Source organism: Lissotriton vulgaris, chromosome 4_1 (assembly GCF_964263255.1).
Source record: "Lissotriton vulgaris chromosome 4_1, aLisVul1.2, whole genome shotgun sequence".
NCBI classification, from domain to species: Eukaryota; Metazoa; Chordata; class Amphibia; order Caudata; family Salamandridae; genus Lissotriton; species Lissotriton vulgaris.
Window position 1 is genome coordinate 1535766577 of NC_141691.1, and position 17550 is coordinate 1535784126.

The 17550-nt window shown below is 44.7% G+C and overlaps 1 protein-coding gene across 3 annotated transcripts in view; it reads left to right on the forward strand.

Moving 5' to 3' along the window:
- Window positions 1-238: 238 nt before the first annotated feature.
- UBXN2B (UBX domain protein 2B) overlaps window positions 239-17550 on the forward strand; it is a 373909-nt gene continuing 356597 nt past the window's right edge. The window contains exon 1 of one of the 3 annotated variants that reach the window (XM_086965774.1): window positions 239-413. In XM_086965774.1, the coding sequence (XP_086821900.1) occupies window positions 294-413 (120 nt within the window). In that variant the 5' untranslated portion in view covers window positions 239-293. The remainder of the gene's footprint in view (window positions 414-17550) is intronic. The other 2 variants (XM_086965773.1, XM_086965775.1) reach the window with 2 other exon arrangements.

Below are 17550 nucleotides of genomic sequence, written 5' to 3' on the forward strand. Positions count from 1 at the left end.
CCTGAGGAATTGGTATTGCAGATGTTTTACTGTCGATCCTGCCGCACACTAAAGTCAGCACCTGTAGCTCTCGGAGGGGCGATACGTGTTAGTGGAAAGAATACAAAATAAATTACTTGCCTTATAGATGCGATTTAGGGCTAATATGGCGGCGTGGCTCGAGTCCCGTTGCTATAGGGACCTCCCCTCCCGGATCCTTGCAGGGCTGCCGGTGCCTCGGTTCGCCGGTCCCTCCCTCCGTGCGCTTCTGCTCACAACTGGGGCGGGCTCTCCCGCAGCTTCCTCCGCGGAATATGGCGGAGACCAGGGTGGGGGAGGACAGTGAGCCGGAGGAAGAGGCAGCAGAGACGGCTTGCGATGGGTCCCTGGAGCCCGGCGGGGAAGCCCTAGTTCCTGCGGTCGAAGACTTGCAGGTGAGGAGTGTGTAAACAGCGCAACGATGCTGCTTCCGGGGTGGGTTGGGTCGGAGGCGAGGCAGAAAATGGCGCAGCTGCTATCTAACGAGAGGTGTACACAAACCGGAGAGGGTACTTGATTGATGTAGGCAGCGGCCACCTATGCAGTACGGGAACCTGTTACACTTGAAAACTGAGAAACTGTGATGTACCCCGTGTTGTACACCTGTTAGGTAAACATAAGAACTATTCAGAAGAATGTGGAGATAAAAAGAGATATCTTTCAAAACATAGACTTAAAATAGGGTTGGATTTTACATAATTCCCTTTAAAAAAAAGATAAGAAATGAACCGAGTAACTTTGTCATACATAGTAAAAACGAAGGGGTGAGTTTTTATTTCAAAGAGTCAAAAACCAAGAATCTGTTTGGGACCTCTGCTAGTCTAAATCTAGCCACCACCCACAGGATTTTAGATTCACGTGTAAAATTGGAATGTTCCACGGAACATTAGGAGTGAGTTTGGAGGCATATAATGGTCGTTTTAGATCGACTGTTCCAGACTTTTTTTGGGCTACATATTAACCTGTAAGTATGGTTGCCACCTGTCCCGGGGCCGACACTGGCTATATGTTCATGTAGGATTTACAAAGGCTCGGACATGATTCTTTAGTAGCACTTTAAGTAAAGTCCTCTGTATTAATTTTTACCATGGCCTTTCTTTCGTTGTTTATTTCAATTATCAGTCTGAGGTCAATAGGGCAGATGTAGAACACATTTTGAAGTGTATGGTTCTAACATTTGCTGTTTAAATTTGCCTGTACCTCTGTCAGAGGGCCACGGGGCACCCAGGGGCTACTACCATGGTGGTTGAGGACTTTTACATCTGATGTCTTTGGCCTTCAATCAATCAATCAATCAAAGACATTTATAGAGCGCACTACTTACCCGTAGGGTCTCAAGGCGCTAAGGGGGTGGGGGTGCCGTTACTGCTCGAACAGCCAGGTCTTGAGCTTCTTCCTGAAAGAGAGGTGGTCTTGGGTCAGGCGCAGGTCGGTCGGAAGGGAGTTCCAGGTCTTGGCGGCAAGGTAGGAGAAGGACCTTCCCCCTGTTGTCGCTCTACGGATGCGTGGGACGGCGGCGAGGGCGTGGCTGGCTGATCGGAGGTGGCGTTTGGGAGCGTGGAAGTTGATTCGGTTGTTGAGGTAGCTCGGGCCTTGATCGTGAAGGGCTTTGTGTGCGTGGGTGAGGAGACGGAAGGTGATTCTTTTGTTGACGGGGAGCCAATGCAGGTCTCTCAGGTGTCCGGAGATGTGGCTGTTACGTGGGATGTCGAGGATGAGTCTGGCTGAGGCGTTCTGGATCCGCTGAAGTCTCTTCTGGAGCTTGGCGGTGGTTCCGGCGTAGAGGGCGTTGCCGTAGTCCAGTCGGCTGGTGACGAGGGCCTGGGTGACGGTCTTCCTGGTCTCCGTGGGGATCCACCAGAAGATCTTCCGTAGCATGCGCAGGATGTTGAAGCACGCCGAGGAGACGGCGTTGACTTGCTTGGTCATGGAGAGGGAGGAGTCCAGGATGAAGCCCAGGTTGCGTGCGTGGTTAGTCGGTTTGGGTGCGGTGCCCAGGGCGGGGGGCCACCAGGAGTCGTCCCAGGCGGTGGGCGTGGAGCCCAGGATGAGGACTGACTTACTATAGATCTTGAGCAACTGGGCCAAGTACCCCTCCTGCACTTGACTCTCACTGGCAGTTTTGAAAGAGCAGTTAAAAACCTCCATGTGGGTCGGAGTTTTAGTATTTGTCAGGAAAAATCCCTGACCCTGCTCTTTTGCTGTTGGCTGCATCCAAAGAATGGTTACTAGTAGGGTGTACTCAAGAGTTCCCCTATGACTCTTAGGAATTATTCAAGTGTCTATAGTACCGCTGTACCTCCAGCAGCAAATCCCACGTGGACCCAAAGGCCCGGTTCAAGTTTTACCCATTCCTGCAGCACAGAAGTGTTCGCTGTTGCAGCGAATGTCCTGAGCGCGGGCACTTGTGAATTCTAATTCTTCTAGGAAAAGTTGAGCTTCTCGCAGTACATATGACAGCAACCGGCAGGCACAGGCTCACTCTCCTGAGCGTCATCTCCCCAACCATTGGAGCACCTTCCAGATTTCAAGGGCGCAGTAAGTCACTTTCTCCCCGTGGGGGCGGGGGGATATGGGTGGAATTTCATCCTTCGGCTCCTGACTGGAGCACAGGTAGGGTGCATCATCCTCCTCGGCATTCTCCTGGTCCTCGAGAGTGACTCAGGGCAGATCTCGTGATGCGGCTCGACCCACTGGTCACAGCCATTCTCCAGTCCCGGGCGATGGCCCCAAACTCTTTGGTAATTTGGTCCTGGCAGCCCCTTCTGGCACATAGGGTTGCCTCTGTACCTTCGAATGCAATGTAGACTGCTTCGGCCCCCCTCTGACATACTGGGTCACCACAATGAGGCAGTGTGGGCTTGGCTCTCCACACACAGTGCTTGACGCACCCTCAGTCTACACATTCCTTTTTTGGCATGCAGGGGTCTCCGAAAGGGCTAGGACCCGATCGGTGCACAGTCAAACCCTCACACCTCATGCAGGGAATCCTCATGGTAGGACTCCTCATTGGATCTCACTCCCTCCAGGGCTCCCCTCTTCTTCGCAGGGCACAATGGTTTCGGAAAGCAGGCAGGGGCTGGTGCTCCAGTCTCCACGGTTGGTTGTCTTGGGTTCTCTGGGTGAAGAGCAGGGGTACTAGCATTCCTTGGCTCCTAGTCCTGGTCACAGGCACAAGTCTTGCAGAACTTGCCCGTCTGACCACTTTGCAGATGACAAAGTTTGGGACCTCAACCTCCCCTTCTTATAGTCCATTTCCAGACACCAAAATGTGATTTAGGTTCTGGGCCTTTGAAGTTTTATGTTGGGCTGCTTCTTCTTTTTCTTCTATACCCTTGAAAGGATGTCTGTCACAGCAGACATGACTCTGAAGCTGATTGACCCACAACACAATTCATGGGAGTAACCAGAGTTTACACCTGGATGTCGGCCACAGTGATAGGTGCATAAAAGGGTTAAGCCGGGCTCCCAACCCTACGCTTTATGATTTCCTTATCAGCCCCTTCTCCTTCCTAAAATGTGTCTAGTCAGCATTAATTTCTCCCTCCTTTCCCCCCCAGAGGAATGCAGCAATACACAACTCTTTCTTGGAGGATTCCTCTACTTCTCATGTCTTCACCAGGCTAGCATAGGCTTCCCAAAAATGGAACCCTGGGTCCTCCTTCCGATATAATGTACCCGTTCGGGCACACTTGTACTCAGTGTACATTGACAACACACATTATCCAGCACTGTTCTCTCCATGCTTTGTGCCAATACATACACTCATATATTCAATACACACAGTCAGTCTGCCTGCACTGTCAGTACTGTAGCATTTCTTCATTGTACCAGGGTGTGCTGTTTACAAACACACACTGCCAGCACACACACTTGTCATGTACGTGTGGCACAGCCCTTCATGTATTGTTATAAATGCAAGCACACATACAGCAGCACATGCACTGGACATCACTACCTCTCAACAGTGGCGGCTAGTGACATTTGGAAGTGGTGTGGCGTAACAGTTGCACGAGTTATGCGAGCACGCGTGATGGACAAACGTGGTGTCCAGGGTGGGTCCTCCTCTCGCTTAAATTTTTTTTAAAAAAAATTGGCAAATGTTGCTTTTTAAAGCAAATTAATTTGATAAAGCAAGGCTTATAAAGCAGTGGGCACACATAGTGTTGAAATATTAAACACGTTAAAAACTGCACCATATCTTACTGCATTCATATGTTAAACAGTTACTGTAATGTGCAAATCTTACAGCGCAACAACTTCAGACCTGTAAAGTGAGGGCTGCCCTTGCCCAGTGTCCTGCATTGCATGTGGCATTAAATGTGGAAGAAAATGCTGTAATCAGGCTTCGGGAATCATCCACAGCTGTTGACTGCAATCACTCATATAGAAAGATGTGCAGACAGGTTTTTAATTGGGGAAAAAGTGAGGGCTCTCTAAAAGGAACATGTAAAATACATCCCTGTGTTTCCCAGTGGGCCACCTCATCTGTATTTTGGTTTCTATATGAGATGTACTAGTATCCAAATATATAACACAACAACTGACATATACCTAAAACTGGCCAATACAATGGGTTTTGTAAGTGGTTGTTAGCTGCTTAAGATAAATGAATAACAATGATAGCGTCATGCATCATGGAAGCCACACACTCCTCCTCTCAGCTATGTGTCAATATACAAAATAGGCAAAGAGCAAGTACTATTTTTGAAACACAGACTGGGGGACTGGGCCGGGGATGAGTGAGTCGTCAGCTCGGGACTCTGAGGCCCTGTGGCCTCTTCTCAAGGGGCATAGGAGGTGAGAGGGGTGAGCCCCAGTTAGTGCGTGAGAGACCGAGGTATATGTAAGAGCAGGCCAGGGAGGTACGTGACCGCCAGCCACCCCCTCAGCAATCATTTTGGCAGGTGAGAAGAGAAGCTAAAGGATGGACTAGTGTGAGTTCCAAGTAAAAAGCTCCTGCAGAATTTGTTGGTGAAAACCCCCATAATTGTCCCTTTGAACAAGAAGGGCAGCCGAGGCAACCCTGTCAATTACTAACAAAAGAGTAGAGCAAGTTTAAAAACACAGCGTGTACTTTCTTGAAAGCACATGCTGTGTTTTTAAACTTACTGTGTTCTTTAGTTAGTAAAGCGCGGCTGCGAGAGAGTGTGGGCTTTTGTTTAATGATTCATGTCAATCACAGCTGCAAGCAACATGAATACTTAAAGAAAAACACACAATCTGCCACGCAACGCACTTTACTAACAAGAGTACAGCAAGTTAAAAAACACAGCTTGTACTTTCCATGTGTTCTGAAAGCACATGCCCTGTTTTTAAACTTACTGTACTCTTTTCTTAGTGAAGCGAGCATAGCTGCCTAGGTTTCAGATTGCTTATGTGTGACATTTTCATAATTTCAATGTACTTCCGATGACTAGCATTCAATGGCTAAGAGTGACACTTTCTTGTGAAAAAAATCAAAGCAATGAAGATGCAGGAAATATATAAAAATCTGAAATATCGCTGGCTGAATAGCATTGGGCAATTATTGCTTCACACTATCTGAATCACTGAAGGGGTAATTGACTTCTCCCCATTCGAGATTCACCTCTGCAATCTTTGTGTGAGTAATCGAATGTTCTTGCAGTATAGCAGTCTCTGCGTTTTTGACTATGGTATTAGCTCAGATTCATCTATCGTTTCTCAGTATTTTGGCCTTATTTCTATAAACAGCACTTCAGTTCCATCTGGAGAAGATCGGCAGCAGGGCTCGAAAATTCCTCTCGACCTCTCGCATAGTTGAGCTAAATTTAACAAGGTCGAGCTGTTTTTAGGTCCTACTCGACCTTTCTGGTGAGTAGGAAAACAAATCAACTTTTGTCCTCTGTCTGTGAAAATAGAGCACATGTGACAAGATAACAAGATTTAAAGGCATTTTTGCTGCTCACAACATTAATGAGCTATAAAGATGCCTTTAAATCTTGTTATCTTGTCACATTTGCTCCGCTTTCAGAGACGGAGGTCAAGTAGGTTGCAGTTAGGTCGAGGACATTTTTTAAGGTACTAGTCCTGCAGGACTAGTACAATTTTTTGGATTTTTCGAGCCCTGGGCAGCATGAATTTGTATCTGAATTACATGAAAAAGATGAAATAGTAAATGTCTGCGGTCTGCCAATACTGAGCTACTTGGGCAAAGGCACGCGTTTCTTGAACTATTTTTTTATGGCAAAATACGATCAAAGCATCTATTTTAGTATTTGAGGAACTCCCTTGAATAGGCCGCCCTATTGTGCCTTGTTCTGTTTAAACATATCTGCAAGTAAAACATGATTGAAGGTTATTCCTCATTTTTAAATTTAAGGCTGAATTAAAAACATTTTTTATTTACTGTTCAAAAGAACCCATAAGTTCTTATAATCAAAAGCTATGTTACTCTTCTGCTTGGGTGGTCTGTCGCAGGTTTCCTGCTATTGCAATGACTGGAAATGCAGCTCTTTGGTAGTTAACAGCTCACTGTTCTATATTAGGATTTAAACTTATAAACTAAAAGTAACAAAAGGGGCTGTCTGACAGAAACAGTAATGCACTGACCTATTTACATTGCATGTAATTTGTGACCGCATGGTTCACCAGCTTCTTTTCATCAGGCATTTTAACCTCCTCGGCTACTTAATGATGAGTCAACTTCCACTAGACAAATCTCCGATCTCTCTGCCGCAGGTCCATCAATCTTCAGAGTTATTTTGACATTTTTATGGTTGCCTGAAAATTGCTAGAAAGGCTTTATCATATTTTTTGCATGCCACTGCATCATCTTCAGGTGTGATCTTTTGATGGCTTGTGTGCTGATCGGTCATTCTTGTGAATTTCCTTGTTCAACCACCTCAACCATTTGCGCAGTTTGAATGCCAGCGAAAAAAGCTGCGTCACAGAAGGTGTCACACAAAATACAGATTTATAGACCAGTTTAAGATAATAATGAAACACATGAGCACACGCCTGTTTGTTCTAGGCTGGAATCCCAGGTAATTATTGGGTCACTTTTCCTATTGGGGTCTCTAGACCGGTCCCATTCATAGTTTGTAATTCTTTGAGCATTTGCTGACAATCTTATCTTCAATTGCAGGTTTCCAGTCTGTAAGGTATTTGGATTTGAGTGGTCAGGTGCGAGTACCCACAAAGACAAGGTAATTCTGTTTACGTTCCTCGTTGGGTTGGGGGTTGCTAGGTATATAGATTCACAATCTGCACCCCTTTTCTTTTGCAGGTTTGTGAGACCGTACTACGAATACAATTGTACAGGCAGACGTGAGTAAAGGCAGAACAAACATGTAATTGTTTGGTAGAGTTAAACTGGTGCATCTTCTGTTGTAGGTTTCGCAGACAGCACCCCACACATTTAAACGGGCATACGTGAGTACAAGCAGAACAGTTAATTGTTTGGTAGAATTAAACTGTGGTGCATCTAGTACATTGTAGCATAACATACTTTCCCATGTTTTCTTCTGTTGAAGGTTTCGCTGCCAGAACCCAATACATTTAAATGGGCGTACGTGAGTTCAAGCAGAACAGGTAATTGTTTGGTAGAGTTAAACTGTGATGCATCTTGTACATTGTAGTATAATATACTTACCCATGTTTTCTTCTGTTGCAGGTTTTGCAGATAGTACCCCACACATTTAAACAGGCGTACGTGAGTACAAGCAGAAAGGTAATTGTTTGGTAGAGTTAAACTGTGGTGCATTTTGTACATTGTAATATAACATACTTACCCATGTTTTTTTCTATTGCAGGTTTTGCAGATAGTACCCCACACATTTAAATGTGTGTATGTGAGTTCAAGCAGAACAGGTAATTGTTTGGTAGAGTTAAACCATGGTGCATCTTGTATATTTTAGTATAACAGATTGCATTCATGAGCATAGGCATCAACGTAAGCTATGTTCCCTTATTTTGCAGGCTTTGTGGCACAGCAGGTTCAAACCGGCGGGCATGGAAATAGTCAAGCACACAGTTGTAACATTGGGCGGTGCTTTACCACAAAGGAAGAAATGTTGCCTTGTGTTCAAGGAAGAGTGGATGAAGAAATTGTGGATGCTGAGACACAGAAATCACGAAGCAAGGTTTGTGTGCAACTCGGGGAACTATTTCAATACAGTCCAGACGTGGGCTTGATTTGCAAAGCATGTGCCGAAGCCAAGATTGTTGGGGACTTTTCTACATGGAAGAAATGGATTAATGGCTGGAAACTGGATTACATGAAACGCCATCTACTTAGCAACGTACACAAGTCTGCCATGGTGATATTGAGAAACAGAAGTGCTGCTGCCAGGTTTGGTTATGGAGTGCGGGCAATGCTGACAGAAACTGCCACTGACAAAGCAAATAGAATGGAAGTAGTTGAACGCTAAAGATCTGTGCCTGAGGAGATAAAGATTCTCATCAACAACGTTTTGCTGGCAGTCAAGATTAATACTTCAATGTTATCTGTACAAGGCAGCCATGATCACCTAGCTTTGTATGTGAAGATACCAGGCAGCTGGAGGAGCAAGAACTATGCCTTTGAGTTCCTTGAGGCCATCAATAGCGTGATACACTGTGAAGCTATGGCAGAACTTCGACACGCTTTATATCACACATTGGTAATTGATGAGAGCACAGATGTTTCTGTTTGCAAAAATGTTTATCCTGTACTTCAAGGTCCGATCTGTAACATCAACAGAGCACAAAACACTGTTTGGGGCATAGTGAAGCTGGCTAGTTGTAATGCTGAGGCTATCACTACTACTGTGAAAGAATTCTACATTGCCAATGAACTGGACCTCATAAAAATGGTCATGTTCACATCCGATGGTGCGTCTGTGATGCTGGGTAAGAATAATGGTGTTGCTACTCGCCTTAAACAATCCATTCCTCATCTAGTTGAACAGCATTGTGTCACCCGACAAGAAGATTTGGGAGTTGATGATGCCTGGAAGAGGGTTCCAATGAATAAAGAGATGGAGACCTTATTGAGGACTGTATACACTGTGCTCTCCAGATCTCCTGCAAGGAAGTCCAAGCTGGATGAAATTGCATCGGTCACTTAATGTGAAGTGGTCTCTTTTCAAGCACTGAATGAAGTCCGGTGGCTTTCAAGGCATTTTGCTGTTGGTGCACTAATTCGTTATTACGAGGCTGTTCTTAAGTACTTTGAGCATGAGAAAGTTCAGGGAATGATCTAGTTGCTAATTATTGTTACAAAAAGCTATCAGACTCCAAATACCATATTTCCCTTGCAGTATTTAATGGCATTCTGGGTGAATTTGCATCTTTGTACAAACTATTCCAAAAAAGTTCTTTGACTACTGTTGAAGCTTTACAGTATGCAAGAGCAAAGATTGGCCAAATTAAGCAACAGTATTTGGGGGACACTGTCTTTTGGAGCAGCAATTTAAGAGAGAAGATGTTGTTCGACAATACAGAGACTATAAATATGTGGTGGCAAAACATGTAAAGGGTGGGTTATTTATCATCTTTCAAGACATGGTGAATTTCACAGTACGCAATGCCACTCAGTATAGTGTGGTGTCTCAGCTTGTTGATTTCTGCGCAACGTTTCAAGCATCTAGTGCGGATTGTGAACGAGGATTCAGCCTCATGACTATTATCAAGAGTAAATTGAGGAATAGACTAGAGCAGAAGCATTTGGATATGCTGATGAGGACAAAGGTGTACCTCCTGAATGGGAAAGTTGACCTTAATAGAGTTTATCAGCACTGGAAAAATGTCAAGGATCGCTGTGAGAAGCAACTCTGTCACCCATCTAGTGATGCCACTTGATGTGTCTGAACGGCCCTCTCCCACAGTTCATGTTTGTCTGGATGTCCGAGTTTTACAAACTATCTCTGGCGGTATAGCCCAACATTACTCAGTATCTTTGACATCAAATTGTAAGTATGTCATGTAATTTTGTAACTTATTGTGTATATGTGATATTGTGTAGGCTCTCAACATACCCACACCCAATGAACAGTGCTCCAGTTCAGAATATTTAGTAAAATCTTATGATGGTACCACCGTTGGAGTCTTGTGCTTTTCTAAACCTGAAGTGTACTTGCTGTGTAACCAATTCATGTCATGGAGTGTTTATCCAATTTCCAAACTGGCGTTAAGACCCTTAACGTGGCGCTGTATGTGTTTCACTTTTTTAAGTAAACGTTTGGAGTGACATTTGAGCTGCACACAAGCGCGGTCTGGTTCCTGGCGCACGTAGCCTTGGTTGCAGCGCACAGAGACCCTCCACTGCCGCACACAGAGGAAACATTGGAGGGAACATTGCCTGGGACCCCATACTGTAGACCCCAAGCTGGTAACCAAATTCTCTTTTAGCCTTTAACTTTCAGACTAGTTCAGTAGAGAAGTGCAAGCTTACTCTGGGGAGTTGCTGTGAGCTAGACACTCTGAACCCGGCAATGCAACAAACAAAATGCAAATCACTTTCCAGCGAGTGCTTTAAGTGTAACATTTTTAAAATGTACATTATTGCACACAGAACCAAATACTTGGCACATATTTTCAGTCTGGCTGGCGAAAATGCTTGTGGGGATACCCTCTAAAGGGCCTTACACACTACAAGGGGTACAACAAAGAAAGGTCACAAAGGTCAGCCACCTACATTTGGCCTGGACTCCTGTGCTAATCAGGCACTAACTTGGTCTACAACTAACTCCTAAAATGACATTACTCCCTCCTGCACTTAAACATTATGAGATGTGCCTAATGGCTTTGCCAAACCTGTCATCCTATAATCAACTGGCAGAAGGGAAGTCCCTTGATAAACAAAGTGTTTCAATAATGTGGTAACATTGTAGAATGATACCAAAATATGTAATAGTTTTAACTTTTATTGCTCATATTAAAGTCCTAAAAAGTCTTATTTCTACCTTTATAAGGCTGCCTAACAACCACAGAAGACCAAATGAGCAAGTTCCATGCACATCCGGGTCTCTGGTTAAAAGGCCTAACTCTGGGAGTGCTTCAAATCAATGGAGTGCTCTTCCACGGTCACTCTTTAGGCCAAAAGAGACCTTAGATGCTGACATTTGAAATTACTGGTGGGAGGAGCGCACCACTGTTCCTGGGTGCCCCCTTTCCCTCCCAGTGCAACTCTGTCTCTTCTGTGATGTTTCTGCCTTCCTGGTGCACCAGTCACCATATTTTAGAGGTCTTCACAGGGGCAAGTCTTCAGCCATGGAAGCTTACTTTTGATGTGGCCACCTTTTGCTTTGCAGGGCCACCAGTGTCCAGCCCCGGGGCTCACTGCGCAGCTTTCCCCACCTCATGGTACACAATTGCACTTTCTGCTTTCAGGGGCTCGCTGGGGGTATTTAATGAACCCCCGAGTGTGTTGCATGTTTTTCTGGGCTTCATGGCTGCTGGAATTTCTGCATGTAAGCGGTTGGCTTTTGTAAAGATCTTTCCTTCCCCAGTAGCCATACGTCCCTAGCTGGGTCGTACAGGTCATGTGTGAACATACATAAATCTGGCTTACCAGGTCATGAATTAGCAATGTAATAGGATAATACACAAGAAATACTTCAAAACGAGAGGTCCGGCATCAACAGCAGCCCTGGAGCCCCGAATATTCTGGTTGGCGATAATCTCCCTCGGTAGGGTCCACAGTGCTTCGGTGAAATCCAAATTTGAACACCTCTGTGTCAATTGCTGGCACTTAAGTACGGTATTTTATCAACTCTTTTATTCCATTAGAAAGAGTGTTTTTCTCCTTTTTAATCTATATTGCAATGGTTTTAGTTAACTTATGCAGATAAACTCATTTATTCGTTCATTCATTCATACGTCATTGAGTTTCCAGTTTTGGGCTATTGGTGACATGCTTAAATCTGGAGTGTCAAACTTAGGCCTCCTGGCTTCTGTCATGTTGTTGGTGATTTTAAAATACTGGTACCATTCTCTGGCACTGCTGTTTCTCCCCTCCAGCAGCAGTAGGCTGGAAAGAGGTTGGAATCTGCACTACTATCTTTGCTCCTGGTAGTCTCCTGACCCTGTAGACAGACTACACTTTATGCCTGCACTCCCCAGACCATAGCCTCCAGGCCAATTGCAGGGTTCAGATGTGGCCAGTAGAAGCCAGTAAGATCTCCTCCAGAGGTACCCACCACAGCACCAGTTCACAAACGTTCCAGGAAATCCTTCCATTCAGGGTCCTCAGCAACTCCACCCTCTGCTGTCTGTCTGTGGTAGAGCCAGTGCCACTTGCTCTAGAGATGAAGTCTAAGACATACAATCCCAGATTTCACTCCAGACAGGGATTTATTGGCTAGCCAGTCCTTCCATCCTTCTTCTGTGGTCCCTCTTTCTCCCCGAGTATGGTACTGTGCGGGGTTAACAACAGAGGTGAAGAGTTGTAGAAGCTGGACATCCTACCCATTCCAGAGATGCCATAACATCACTTCACCTTTAACTGATATGTCCTTAAATCAGCCCACAGGCCGACTCACCTCCCTGCATAGCCTTCTGTGATTTGTAAAGATAGCAGAATCAAGAGGTGGTCTAAAAGACCGCTTCTCTATGCTTTGTTCCATCTTTACTGAGAGTACAACTGTTTTTCTCCCTCCTGCTGTGACTGGTGCTAGAGTCGTGTCTGTCCACCCTTTGTCCCTGTGACAAAGACATACCCAGGTTAGTCAGTGAATGCCAGCCAATGACATGATAAACATTCCTCCTCTGCCCGTTTCCTCTCCAAGGAGAAGGGAATGTCTTCCCAAATGGGTGTATTGTCCTCTGGAGGCAATTAACAGCTGGCTGGTCAAGAGAGTAAATATTTAGATAAAGCAAGTTAATTTAAATCCTGAATCTCATCAGGGCTGGATTAGGAAAATAATACAAATTTCAAAGTGCATGAAGGAATGCTCATATGACCAAATGCATATTTTCCTTTACATTCAGGATCCAGGGAAACATAGAAAATGTCATGTCAAAAGCTTCTATGTGGAGCCAATCTAAAACTGTATTTTAACTAGTGTACACACGTAGTGTAACAACAATTAAGAACTACTCACTGACAGTTTACGCAAAAAGAAAAGGGACATTTCTTACTGTATTCTTAATTAAATTATACAGCCTGCTTAGGCTATAACCAGTCTAAATTATTACTTTTAGTTTTGTCTTTGAGAATCTGCCAGAAGCGAGAATATTAAGATCTGCCTCCGTCGCTTATAACCCCAAAAGGCTAATATGGAGTGATAAAAACGAGATGGATATTATTGAGTTTCTTTCTCTTTTAATTCCAGAAGCCTTGGTTTCAGCCCATAAAGGAAATTCGATTGTTGCCCTTTGGCCCTCCCTGTGTGATTCCCTCGTGGGTACATTTTCTGGGCGGGAACGCACAGGGGGTGTTATGTTGAACCCAAAGAACTCAGGCTGGTTTTCTCAGCGTTTAATGTATTTGAAAAAATCCCTTAATAAAACAATAAGATATTTGTACAGAAAAGCGAAAGGGACCACCTACTTCTTACTGTCACTTAAAATCAGAGACCTAAAGAGGGGGTATAAGTAGGAAATCTGGAGAGCTAAACAATCATATTATGAAGAAACTTTGGCTAAACTTCATTTTGCTTGCAAATTTAGGGATTTACGACTGTTCTGGGGTATTATTAACAATTTAGAAAACGGACATTCTAGAAGTAATAGTGCCAATATAGATGAATCAAGTTGGATACTTTTTTTTATGAAATCAAAAGCTGGACTAGCATTTGTGGACGAAGCACGTGCCGACAATGATGTCTCTTAGGAGCCAGTAGGTGGGTGTGACCCCCCCCAAATGTCGGTGACCCTATCATTTTGAATGATTTTGAGCCTTGGTCAGTGGACACAGTTAAAAAAGTCTTACTTAAGATTAGGTCTAATGGAGCTCCTGGCCCCAATGGCCTGCCGAATTGTATTTTTAAAGCTAAACTTATAAATTGGCCCGAGTTATTAACGCTCCTTTTTAACGAGGTTCTTAAAACCAGTCATATCCCGGACTCATGGTGGGGAAGCATTATATAGCCGATTTATAAAAAGGGCCCTCAGGACAACCCGGCAAACTACCGACTAATAACCCGCACAGATGTTGAAGCGAAAAGTTTTGCAAGTTGTCTGTTAGATGAGTTGGAATCCTGGGCGCTAAGAGAAGAATTGATTCCCATTTTTCAAACAGGTTTTAGGAAGGGCGAATCGACTCTGACATATTTAATTTTATTAACATTGTTAGGCGAAAGAGCAAAATGTAGGAAACAAAAAATGTACATATGTTTTATCGACCTAAAAGCCGCCTTTCATTCCGTTCCCAGGAATATTCTCTGGAAGAAGCTTCTTAATTGGGGCATATCAAAAACTCTTCTAAAAATTATTAATTTATTGTACTCCAATACTTGGGTCCAGATTAAAATTGGCGACGGCAGACACACCACCCGTCGAATTGATACAAATGTCGGCTTGAAACAGGGGTGTGTGCTCGCCCCTTGCCTTTTTAACTCATTTATGGCCGATCTCCCAGCCCATTTTAATAATGTAATTTCGCACTCTCCCACTGTGATGGGTAAAGAAATTAAATATTTACAGTATGCAGATGATACTATTTTACTCAGTAATACTATAATAGGCTTGAAAAGACTAATAAATTCATTTAACATATATGTTACCCAAAATGGCTTAACAATTAACGAAAAAAGCCAAAAAATAATGTTAATGGGAAAGGGTAAATTAGGGGTAAAGGATTTGAATATTAACGGTCTAACAATAGACTGTGTAAAATCCTACAAGTATTTGGGAATTACATTTGATGATGGACTGTCATTTAGACAGCATTTTAATAATTTGGAGGCTAAAGGAACTTCTCTTGCCTTTCGAAAACTGCGAGATAAGTTATTATGTCCTAATTATGATCATTTACTTAAAGTTATGAGAGCAAAGCTCATTCCCTCCCTGGACTATGGATCAATAATTTTTAAGGGTAAGGATGCAAAAATGTTAGAGGACATAGTTATACTGTATTACAAATCAGTTTTTAGGATACCCAGACAGATCCCGCGTGCCAATGTAAGACTGGAATATGGCTTAAGGAACCAGATTTTGGTCCGCTAATCCGCATTTTTAAAAACTTTACTGGTATTATCTCGAGTGGAGGAGGGCACGTTAGCAAGTCTGTGCTGGTGCGCGATCTCGTAAGGCCAATGTTTGAGAAGCTGGCAGGATTACCTATCTGAGTGCCTTATACGTTTCGAATGCCCAAATCTGGTTGAATAAGTGAGGAGCATCATGGTATATAAAAAGATGTTGAATACAACTGTTGCTCTTCTGTCAGAAATTATGGATAAAGATGAGCTAAGAAAAAGAACCCACTTCTGGACTATAGCAACTTCTTTTGAGAAATTGTATGCACAACCATATTTACTTTTTCATTTAAAACCCTTGGTTAAAAAGAAATGTATGCTCTTAAGGTTTGGCATTTTTCCAGCCAAAGATGGAACCCCTAAGTGGGAGTATAAATGGTCATCAAATGTCTGTAGGCTGTGCGGGTTGTTTGAGGAAACGTTGCTGCGCATTGTTACACTATGCTCAAAAATGTGTCAGGAAAGGAAGCTAATTTTAAAACCTATCTTTAAAGAATTAGGAGTTAGAACTTGTAGATCTGCATTAATATCCTGCTTAAGTGGCGTCAATGTCTATAATACACAGCAATTTGTACAATTTATCTTTAAAGCTGAAAATAAATTATGTAAGGCTGATTCCTAAAGTAATGGATAAATTTGCTGGGTGTGAAGTAACAATTTTATTGTTTTTAGGGAGTATGTGGGCAATTTTTTTTTTCCTAAACCGTATTTATTGAGAGTTCAGGCAAGCATCAATACAGCTCTCCACAATCAGGAGGATACTGTCAATAATATGCAGGTAGTAGCATGACTATGAACCCAAATTTAGGAAACAATCCCCACCAACCCCCGGAAAAACTCCCCAACACCCTTCCCCAACTACCCGCCCCTTATCCCACCCTAACCCAGTGCACGTGTTCACAAAATAGCAACGATAGATGTAAGGCAATGCAGGCGTCGGCCAACAACCTAAATCACAGGGTCCACATCCGGAGGTAGCACATCATCAATGTCAATCGGGGGGTCAAGAGTAAGCCCCCTGTAGTCCGCCCACCGTTTCCAGATTTTATAGTGTTTCCGGGGACACCCCCTGGCTTCGAATACAGGTAGTTCCAGCCCCATGAGAAAGTCTAATCCCGCCTTCCAGGCGCTGAGTGGGGGGGCACGTTCGCTTTTCCAAGCCTGAGCCAAATCCCGTTTAGCCACCACCAGCCCCAATAGCAAAAGATGTCGTTTGTAAATGTTGCCCCCAACGTTCTCCAAGACATGGAGGAGGCCCAGCCTAGGTGTACGGGGGAGGTCCCACCCCAGCACCTCCGATAGGCAGTCCCAGACCCCAGTCCAGAATCTGGTCAGGCCCCCACAAGACCACACCGTGTGGAAGAGCGTCCCCCTTTCAGCTCCACACCTCAGGCACTCCGGGGCGGCAATAAGGCCCGCCCTCCACAATCGTTCCCTAGTGTAGTATGCCCTGTGAAGGTATTTAAATTGAATAAACCTAAGGCGGACAACTATAGCAGCCCCACTGGGGGATTCAAGGGCCTCAGGCCAGTCATCTTCATCCAAGGGGCCAACATCAGTCTCCCAGGAGGCCTTCAGTGTCAAGAGGGAAGAGGAGCAGTGCGTAACCAGGGAGCGGTATATTTGAGAAACCTTCTTGTCGCCCAGGTCCCCCATAAAGAGTTTCGCTTCAATGGGGCTAAAGTCAGGGAGTTGATCTAAACCCACCAGGCTAGGGCCGAGGGCATGGCGGAACTGGAGGTACCTGAAAAATTGGGACTTGGGCATATTGAATTCGGAGCTAAGGTCCTGGAAGGACTTAAGTGTAGTCCCAGTGAGGACATGACCGAGGGACGAAATTCCGATCGCGTCCCAGCCTCCAAAACCCGACAGGGAAGCTAGTGCTGGAAGCAAACCATTATTCCACAGCGGAGTCTCAGCGGTCAACCTGCCCCACCAACCCATGCGGCGCAAAGCTTGTCTCCAGATCGCGAAGACCACCTGGGTGACCCTCGGCAGCGTCCTCCTCCGTCCGGCCGAGTACAGTAATGTATGGAGCGTGGCACCTCCCATCAGAGAGTGCTCTAATGCATAAGCCGGATCACTACGGTCTCCATACCACCACTCATTGAGCACCAGAAGGTGGGAGGCCTGGTAATAGGACAGAAGATCCGTGGAAGCTAATCCGCCACAGTATGTGGAGAGAAAGCATGTCCGCAGTGCCAAACTGGAAGCACCCCCGGCCCACAAAAACCGGCCAAGCACTGAATTGACGCGCCGGAACCACTGCGGGTCAATTCTATACGGATGATTCTGCAGTTGATAGAGAAGCCGTGGCAGGGCCACCATCTTGAAAATGGCAGATCTACCATAGATATTGAGGGGCATGCGCGTCCAAGTCTTAACATCCATC